The sequence below is a fragment of the Protobothrops mucrosquamatus genome, unplaced genomic scaffold (genome assembly GCF_001527695.2).
Source record: "Protobothrops mucrosquamatus isolate PMUCROS unplaced genomic scaffold, P.Mucros_1.0 scaffold732, whole genome shotgun sequence".
Taxonomy (NCBI): domain Eukaryota; kingdom Metazoa; phylum Chordata; class Lepidosauria; order Squamata; family Viperidae; genus Protobothrops; species Protobothrops mucrosquamatus.
The window spans coordinates 102,901-113,650 of record NW_015387006.1 but is presented as its reverse complement, the minus strand read 5'-3'; the positions used below and the strand labels follow the sequence as shown (position 1 = coordinate 113,650).

Below are 10,750 nucleotides of genomic sequence, written 5' to 3'. Positions count from 1 at the left end.
GCGAATTATTCTGGAACATCTTGGCAAGCTTTGCTAGTGGAAGATGCCATCTGTAAAACATCTTCAACTGGTTTTCCTTGAATGCCACTGACATAGTCAATTTTATATTTATTTTCCATATTTTTTCCCATTTCTCCAATTCTATATTATATCCGAATTTTTTTGCCCATCTAATCATTGTGTCTTTAACAACCTCATCTTCCATTTTATATTTCAATAGGTATTTGTATATATTGCTAATTAATTTTATTTCTGTTCCATGTATAATTTTATCCAATTCTTGCAGCTCTTTTTGTATTTCATATAATTTTTTGTCCTCTGTATATTTAGACTGAATTTGTGTAAATGTCCACCAATCAATCTCTCTGCCTATCTCTTGTTCCAATTCTTGTTTTCATAGGGTGTGTATGAGACATATTTTGTTTTCTCTTTATATTGCAAATGTTTTAACACTTGAAGTCCCCAATATTTATAAGCGATAACCAGCCCTCCATGAAATAAGATCTGCATACTTAAAGGATTCCCTCTCTCCTCTAGTCTTTACCCATTCTATTCACTCCAAGTCCCATCAGTTAAAGAGTATAATCCAATGAGACCCAGGAGGCAGGCCTTTTGGGTTGTAGCAACAACACTTTAAGAATAGCATCCCCTCCCAACCAGAGATCCACATTGCCCCCACCTTACTTGCCTACAAATGATCTTTGAAAACTTGACTGTAACTTTAGGCCTGAAAGTATATGGGTACAGCATTAAGGCTCTGCTGGACTGTCTTTGGATGATAAAGAGGAGGAAATACACCCATGGCTTTCTAGAAATAACACTCCTGGAGGGGATGATCCCAGCTAGGTTGGAGCTCCAGCTGAGGCAGATCCAGCAAGGTCCAGGACTCCTGCCTGCACCCACTGAAACTTCTCAGACTCTGAGGTTCATCCATCCAGTCCAAAACTGAAGCAGGCCTTAAGGCAGACATGTCAAACTCTCGACGTCACGTGACGTCGCGCAACGTATTGGAGCTTTTTTGCCATCGCCGGCAATGGGGTGGGCATGGCTCCGGTATGATAAAACCGGCCCACGGGCTGGCAGTTTGACACCCCTGCCTTAAGGATCTGAAAGTAGAGGGCTGAGCTACACAGGCCAGAGAGGTCAGCCAAGAAGCAGACTCTGATTGCTAGATGGAGGCTCAGCGTGGCTGATTTATTGATCTCATTCCCATGGAGAAAAAGCTGAGAATAATCTTTCAAGCCTCAGCTCTGTTGTGTTTACCTGATCATGCTGTTGTGCTAGGGACTCTAGATTCCACTTCACTGTGTTTCTTGTCTTTTCCCTTGGATTTGTTGTTTGTTTATTGGATTCCTGGTCTCAACTCATGCCAGGCCTTGACTGCATTACATTTGTCATCTTTATACGTAAAAAGGACTCTTTGCTTCTAAAAGGTTCTGACTGAGTCTGTATATCTCTGGAGTGTGGCAGGCAGCCAGCTTACTATCTTGTTGGCTGGCAGCCATCAGTATGAACACAAATTTTTTAAAAAATGAGTGGAGATGGGGCCTCCACTTTTAGTGGTGGGTACAACGGAGTTATGTTTTCGTGGCTTCCCTCGATAGGCTGGTTGTATGTTAGGGTTTGTTTTGTATTTTGTTAAAATTTTAATTCTGTTTTTAACCTGTGAAGCCCCTCAAAGTTTAACAGTGTAGAAATAAGATAGATAGACAGATAGATAAATATTTTTTCCCTTAACCTTTCAGGAAGCAATATAATTTCTTAATAACAAAAATAATCTTAAAACATGATAGCTTTTTTTTCTTTACAAGGAAAGTAAATGTAATAGTGTATTGCAATTACAGCTTACCTCCAAAATAATAGCTGTGCCCTGAATAAATCTGGGAAACGGTGGTAGCATGAACAGCTGACGCTACATCATTATCAAGAGTTAAGGTGATGCGATGTCTTCTGGCATTGATGTTAACTGAGTGCCACAAGCCGTCATATAGATTGTTGCCTAAGAAACAAAGAAGTATAAACCTGATCAACCATTCGCATGGGGACCAAAAGGAATTGATAATGTCTGTGAATAACAGTGATCGTTCCAGGAAGCAACAAAACCCAATAGTGGAATGTTTGGCATAAGCGCAGCATGGTCTGAAGACCCAGGCATTCATCTGAAGTTGTTATGCATGCCAACTTGCCAAATCACCCCAATCTGGAGGGTATAAGCAATCTAAAATCCAGAAAGCTGTTGTTGTGGATATATAATGTGAACAAGGACTTGCCATGTTTTTTAGCCTGTAAATAAGAACCATCCTGAACAGGCAGGATAATTGTGTGTGTCTTGTTCATCTGATTATGGGCATTCTCACTGCTGACAGAACTCTGATATTACATGGAAGCGACCAATTATGTAGATCACATAGATATTTTAAAGGTTGAGTGGGTGTATTTTGCCTTAAATTAAGATTATCATGAACTTTCATAACATCTGTTCTCAAGAAGCCATCTAATTTAATTCTCAGCTGCATCATGTTGGCCATGAAATAACATTCCTGCACAATTCCATGGGAATTTCATTGTTTCTAATTAAGCTTATTTCCCAGTTAATGTTTTAGGATCTAAATTGAGAGGCATTTTTGTGTGTTTAAAGTGCTACTGGATACTCAGCAATAAAGTCACTGTGGAGCTATTGGAGTAGCCCACACAATGCACCCCAGAGAATGTTTGCTGAGTAGGTGTTATGTTCAAATTTGTAGTAATTCAGTTTCAGCAATGACAAATACAAATGTCTTCATTTGCATAAGAAAAATCAAAGGCATAAGTATAGATGGAGGGGCATGCTGGGCAACAGAACTTGGGAAAAGAATCTGGATGTCTTAGCAATCATAAGCTGAACATGAACCAATAATGTGACCTATGTACCCCATTCCTACATGCAATCCTAGACTCCATTAACATGTATGTACGTATGCACTGTGTGTGTATGTATGTATGTATGTATATGTATGTATGTATGTATGTATGTATATGTATGTAATCTCAAGATCTAGAGAAGCCATTACTGCAGCATATTCTGCATTTTGATTATATTATATTATGAAGACTGTGAGTAGTACTCAAGTGTCTGAAGAAGGGTTATGTAGAATTATGGAGTTCTTCCAGAAGATGGAGGGGGCAGGGGCAGCGGCAGTGAAGGTAAGAATGGATTCAAATTACAAGGATATAGATTTTGATTGGTCATCAGAAAAAAATATTCTAACTATCAGAGGTGCTCAATAGTTGAACAGAAAGCTTTAAGAAGTGTAAACTATCTTTCCCTGATGGTTATCAGAGGCTGGATGGCCATTGGTTGAATATGCTATAATATTTGATTCTTGCACTGAGACGGAGATTGGACTAGATGATCTCCAAGGTAATTCCCAAACCCACATCTATGATCTTATCATTCACTTAATTTATATTCATTTGTTGGCATACTGAATTACTTAATGGAACACTCTGATACCTGTTTCGGGCAATTCCAGTCCCTTAATGAGTTATTGGTTCCTCTGGATTAGGCAGAAGGTTGCTTATTCCTTCTCAACTTTGCTTGAATAAAGCTTCCTGAGTTCTGATATTAATCTGTTGTTTTTTTGTTTTTCTGCTCCTCAATCCTTCCTGATAGTTTGGATGAGACTCCTACTCTGGCCATAATTTATAGCTTGTCCATGAATATTTGCTGTTGCCCCTCTCCTAGCTCTGATAGGAACAGGGATTTAGGAATAATAATAATAGTAATAAATACTTGACTCTATTTTGAATTCCAGCCAAGTAGTTGAAGTAAAGAATAAATTTATTGTAGAAATATATTTAAGACAGCTGAGCCCTTCCATGAAAACCCTGTTCTATAAAGGGATATGTATTTAAAATGTCACAGGACTCTCTTGCTCTTGCGTATGTGTATGCTTATGCTTCTTCAGTAGAATGATAGGCTTTTCTTTAGGAATTCAAGAATTGAGCACTGAGCATATAATGAAGATTTGCTGCCAGATGTCTTTCGAAATGTCATCTTTGCATCCCAGAATAATGTCAAAGCAAGGATTTGTTATGATATCAACTACAAAGCAGGAAATTGTTTAAAAAATGAACAGCATTCTATCCATTAGAACAGATTAACCCAATCGTTTTGGGTTGGTGGCCTGGAGGGGGGAGAGCGGGGAAAGAGGGGATGGTTTTGTGGGAGGGGCATTGCTTACACGACTGAGGCCAAGAGCACTTGTGATGCTCATGCGAGTGAAGCCTCAAGTGCTAGCCCAAAGGGCCCCCGAGTGCCCACGATGCTTGTGTGAGTGGGGCTGTGTGTGCACACCAGCCAGCCACTCACACAGTCTGGTTGTGAATAGGCCACGGACTGATAGTGGGCCCCAGCCCACAGGTTGGGGACCCCTGTATTAGAAAGGAGAGAAATACTAAGAAGGAAAAGCAGCGTCTGGCCATATAAATACTGAACCTCAACTTTCATCATCCTTCTACATTGGGTCTGCACTTCAGATGAATGAAAATTGGAGTTTTATAATAGATGGCAAACCATGTATTATGCTTGGATTAACAAATGACCGTTTGAGGGTTAGCTTTCCCACTTAAAACAAAGAGTGCCATTTCTCTGTTACGAACTAGGATCCTTATTTAACAACAACAAAAATGAGAAGGAAACATGCATCTGGTAAAGACCCAGACCTGCACTGATGCCCACGTATCTCTCTGCTCCTTTTTGGATGTTGAGGATCAGTCTGCCATGGTGGAGATACAACAAGAGCGAGCCAGAATTTTCTGACAATTCAGTTGACAGAAGAAGACCATCCTTGTTCCACGTTCTAAACTGGAAGCTGACAGACAAGCCATCAATCTGAGGAGTGCCGGGTAACAGTAAGTAACTGCTATTGGAGCTCTCAAAAGTGATGGGAGTGATTGGCGGTTCTGAACAGGAAAATGTCACATTCCCCTGGAAAGTAACAAAAACAAAAAGGGGGGAAATACAACAGATAATGTTCAAACTGTTTTCACATTCAGCTGCTTGGTAAAAAAAAAAATGCCATCATCACAACTGAAAGATAAAAATGAAAAGGATCTTTAGGATTATAAGTGAATATATATTAGGGGAATACAAATCAGCCAAAATCTGATCAGAATTCTAAAACCTGACCTCCAATTAACATTTACACATATAAGAAATAAACAAAACAGAAGAAAATAAAACAGAACAAAATAAAATAGATGCAATAAAAGCAGCATGTAGATAAATGAATAAAAGGACTTCTTTGTGATGTGATTCTAGGGCAGGGGTAGACAATTAATTTTTCCCAAGGAGTCACATGAGAAACTGGGAATGTTGTGGAGGGCTGAACCAATGTGAAGATGCCTGTGCATGCCTCCACATTCGTAAATTGGAAAAAAAAATAGCAGTCACCTTCAAAATAAAAGCAATTGAAGTTGTATTGCATGCCTGGTGTACACTTATTTACATCTGATTTGTAATTTCCAATTGACCTCACACAGGTTGGACAGGAACAGCCAAACAGCTGGATATGACCCAGGGACTGCAAAATGCCGAGGTCTGTTCTAGGGTTTGGATATCTTAAGTCATCTTGTGACAATAGCTGCTCATAAGAACTTGGCAATTTTGTTCATAATACCAGAGTTCTGGTCTCAGAGTAGAAAATAAAGCATTTCTCCCTTATCGAAAGCTTGATCTCTGCTAGAAGGCAGCACAGCATGCCAGCATATAAATTCCAACAGAATAGACAGTGAAGAGATACATACTATAAGGTTTTGCGTTCATATTGGCCAGTGGGACAATTTTTCTCATTAAATGTGATTTTATGAAATCTCTCATCCTATATTGCTGAAGATAAAACATTAAAATTGCCCAGAAATAAGACTCTATGGTACCTGAGTGAACTAGACTGAACAGACAGTTTGCAGATCTAAAAGGTTTCCAGGAAGGAACCCACTCTTGCAGACTCTACTCCAGTCTACATTATTTGCATGTAGAAAATCTGAGGTCCAATCACAACAGGCAGGCTATTTCTGGTAAAAAAAAGAATTTGAACAACCCACAGCTAAATCTCCCATTGCTCAATTATTATTATTTATTTATTTATTTATTTATTTATTATTATTTATTTATTTCATTTATATTTCATTTATAACTGATTCACGCAATAAAAATTCAGTTCCCACAACTGGCAATCCTGAGAAGACGTCTCCAATGTCTAGTCCTATCCAAGAGGTTTGGTTAGAGGTCTTACATGGCCAGATAACACACTGAATGTGATAACTGCTATATGAAAAGCCTGACTTTCAATACACCCAGTCCTGCAGAACACAAGTCTTTAACAAGATTCATCTTTAGTATGAAATACTGCACTAGGATCCCACTTGTAACCTCAGACTGATTACTCTCAAGTCCTGCAGAGCATGGTTTATTCATGAATTGGACTAAGACAAAAAACTTCTTTGCTTGTACTACTTTGCTTCCACTTCCATTCCAACAATAAATTTCTGCAGGCCACTGATTTCTAAATGTTTTAACTACAGCTGGTCCAAGTCAAACATTTCTTTTCAAACTTAATGATTTCCAGGGCAGTTAGTTATACTGATGACACTGGAAACACTCTGAGAATGTTTAAAACCATATTTTGATAGCACCTTCAATTCAGAGAGCTAAATGCATTCTTGCAGGGTTGCTGGGAGCTCAGTTCTTTTGGTCTCAACAATTCCATAGCTGTTTATTCACCAAAATCAGATACCTAGCAATTAATCATATAGGATAGGACCAGTGGTGGGATTCAAATATGTGAACAACCAGTTTTCTGTGTGGATGCCGCTTCCGGAAGTCCATTCTGGTCCTGGGCAACAAAAAATTAGCTACCCATTCTGCCGAAGTGGTGCGAACCTACTGAATCCCACCACTAGATAGGACACATGCACAAATCTCTTCCAAAGAAAAGGGCAGTATGGGAGGACTGATGGTTTGCTTTTAATCCAAAGCACTTTGCCAAACATCAACTGAAATCTGATAAATGAATACAAATAAAATATTTTCTGTGAGAATAGCCTCTGATTAGAACTGATGCCTCATTCTAACAGGAACATTAGATGTAACAAAATGTGACTAATGTGTAGGAAATTTGTATGACGCTTGGGGATTTCCTTGATGAAAGGATAAAACAAAATGAGGGAACTATTGATAATTGGAAAATGACAATTACTTACATTGGAAAAGAAGTTCTGGTAAGAGATTTAATTTGCAATAAGATCAAACAAAATCTTTAGTGGGAACATTCTTTTACATGACAAAGAGTATTGGCACAAAACAAATGGAGCTATTTCAATGGATTCCTCTTTTAATTGGTTATTATTTGTTATATGGCCAGGATGACGTGAGATGGCAATTTGGAAAATATAATCCAAACCTGCATAAATTACAATAGCTTTGTATCGTCTGATGAAAACATACCACTGGGGCTGCTTTGTTTGGTCATATTGGCTAAGATCCAAATAAAATGGCCAGGTAACACAGAGAATATGATAATTGCTTTATGAAAACGCTGTCTTTTGTTTCAATATACTCAGTCTTGTAGAACATAAAATTCATTACATGTCAGAGCAAGATGAATTAATTTCATATAATAAATAGCCCAATCTCCAGAATTTAGAAAGAAGAATTTTGATCCATCAAGTAAAGAAGCACAGCTAATAATGACCAATCAAAATAAGCTGGACAGTAATAGGATACTTGATAATAGGAATAAGTGAATCATGCTAAATTTGAAAAACATACATTTTATTTTTCCATTTTTAACTGCTGAAAATCATTTTTTGATTTTGTTCAGAACTTTCCTTAAAAATTACAAGTTTTTAAAACAACTTTCCCTAATTCTCTTCTTAAAGCCACCATACCTAATATTTATCCTTGGGGAAATATTAGTAAACTTTTTTGATTGGACCATAATGTTTAATTCTGTTCTATATATTCATTAGCATCACAAAGGTGCTTTTTCATGAGGCAGCTGGCCTTTCTTGACCAATTGCCTTGTGAAAAAGCACTTTTGGGATAACTATCACCTGGATGACTGAGAATCTCCATAGATATTCATTGGCATATTATCCCATTTCACATCCACTAAAGTACAGCTGATATCAGACACTGTCATCATCTCTTTTATTTGTCAGTTTGACTGCTGTATACTTATAAATTAGGCATGTTACTTGTAATAACTTTGTGAGCAATGCCTGCATTATATCCTTCACAGGTCTGTGAAACACAAGAAAGCTGAAGTAAAATCATTAGACAGTCATGGTTTTAGTTAGTGACTACTTTGCTTAATGACTGAGTTGCCAGTCCCATTTGAGGTCTCAGTCTAAACAAGAGCTACCTGTACTTAAATAGAGCAGTGGTTAAAATCTTCATGTAGCATAGGCACAGATGCTGGTTTGAAATCTGGCAAATTTTGTTGTTGATGTTGCTTCAATTATTATATTTCTATGTTGAACAGGCAGTTTCTCCTCTTTTTCTTTTTTCTTCAATAACCTCAGGAGTGTACCATTTTACTATTTTTTCCCAGTCACTTGAAGATAGAAAAAAGCATATTTCAAAAGTTGAATGGAGAAAAACATTGTGAGGTCATTTTGAAGATGAGTGAGAGATTAAATAGATGGTGATGTCATCCATTACTGCCCTCCGGAAAGACTGCTTGCCTTGTCTGATGACAAGATAATTGGGCAGTACAGGTAAAGCTTTAGTAAGTTCCTAAGAAAAGGTAAATTCTTAGGATTTTTTTTGTTCTTTTGTCTTAGCTGTTGTGCTTCTTCCTGATTTTATCTTTTGTATACTGCTGAGTACACTGACATAACTATATCAAAGGTAAGTAACTGAAAAACATATAATAAAATTATGTGAACATACTGTATATATTTTAATTGGTCTCCAATGGAAACTTAATTTGGATTGGACACATCCACCCAGTCACCAGTTTTCTCACTGATTTAAGAGATGAGTTTTGTAGGATTGAAGATCAAGATTATTAAAAAAAAATTATCAGGCCTCAGCTTATCCCCAGTGCCTCCGCTGAAATAGTTGATATAATAATGTAAACCCACTTAAATTGAAAACCAAACTTTTCCCTGGCTGCAATATAGGATAAGAAGTTTCTGGACCTCAGGGGTAGGCAGAAGATCAGATGTGTCTAGCTTCTAAAATTTTATCTAGTGCATTCATCTGGCATTTGAGAACTCCATGGAGTCCAGTGTTTGCAGGCTGATTAATGATCCCTTTAACAGATACTGAAATCTACTCCAAAGGGGCTTCTGCTGCTTTTATAACAATTTTAACTTACTAAACTGACAAATTTAAAGGAAGATATTTAACATTTCTTTGGTAGATCCTGTCATCAGACAAAGAGTTTTGCCACTACCTATTTTAACAGCCAAAAAATTTCAAGTGGATAATTGCTTGGTTTCAAATGGATCCTTTTAGCAAATATAAAAGATAAAATAAATTGTTGGCTTAAAAATCATTAGAAGCAAGTTGGTGCAGTTGCAATAGGTTTATTGAACAGGATACTGCTGATGAAGAAATGACTGTGTATGTATCTAAATGATGCCAAACTTTTTTTTTTTTTTTGCTTTGACTATGTAACAGGATTTGGGACTGACCTTATCACAATCGAATTTCATCAGATATAGACTCAATTAGTATACAGGTATTTGAAGACTTTCTCTAATCCTTGCAAGTATGGAAGCGTGATACATGGGTGCCAAATAGGCTACATTTTTCTTCTTTTCTTATTTTTCCTAAATTACATGGTTATGAGTTCTTAAAACTCAAAATGTTGCAGTAATTTTGTAAAGCTTCAGTTGACCTAACAAAAGTATTGCCCCTATAGTTTAAAAAAACATCTGTTATAAGCCTGTTACTCAATTAGTAAATCCTAAGGAATTGGAAATCTTAGAATCCTGTTGAAATAGAGAGTGAACACATGTATGAACAAAATAAATTTCTCCATTTCTTGACTACTTTACTGATGTTATAATTTGTGGAGAAACAGTTTATATGAAGGAAGTTAAGGTTTGAAAGTACAAGCGATGGACTATAACTAACATCATAGATACACGCCCAAGCAACAGAAAACCTATTTAGCTATTGTGTAAGTATAAAGGTAAAGTGTGTCTGACTGTAGGGATGGTGACCTTCCAAGTGTGTCTGACTGTAGGGATGGTGTTCATCTCCATTTCTTAGCCAAAGGAGCCAGCATTGTCTGAAAACATTTCCATGATCATGTGACCAGCATGTTTATATGCCGAGGTGCAGAGAATGTTATTACCTTCCACCAAAGTGGTACCTATTCATCTACTTGCATTTGCGTACTTTCTAACTTTCTAACAGGAGCTGTAGTAAGTAACCAGAGCTCACCCCATTGTATGGTGCTCAGGCCTCGAACCCGGACTGTCAGTTTTCCAGCTGATAAGCTCAGCATCTTTAGCCACTGGGCCATCACAACCCACATGTGATATAACAATTAGCAATTAGTTCATGCACCCACTCACATAGGAGGTCACACACTGGATCTGATTTTTGTCTCTGGCCAGTGGCAAAATGATCTGGAAATGGGGGAGATAGTCATAGAGCCCTTGTCATGGTCAGATCATGCACTCCTGAGGATGGACTTCCGGACCGCTACCCCTCGCCGCAGGGAGACGGAACCACCCAGATGGTACCGTC

General features: G+C 37.8%; 1 protein-coding gene across 1 annotated transcript in view; it reads right to left on the bottom strand.

The window, feature by feature from the left end:
• Window positions 1–10,750, bottom strand: part of CNTNAP5 (contactin associated protein like 5) — a 268,416-nt gene that overhangs the window by 155,878 nt on the left and 101,788 nt on the right. The window contains exons 7-8 of the mRNA XM_029284572.1: window positions 4,705–4,969; window positions 1,850–1,999 (exon numbers count right to left, since the gene is read on the bottom strand). Coding sequence (XP_029140405.1) covers window positions 1,850–1,999; window positions 4,705–4,969 — 415 coding nt within the window. The remainder of the gene's footprint in view (window positions 1–1,849; window positions 2,000–4,704; window positions 4,970–10,750) is intronic.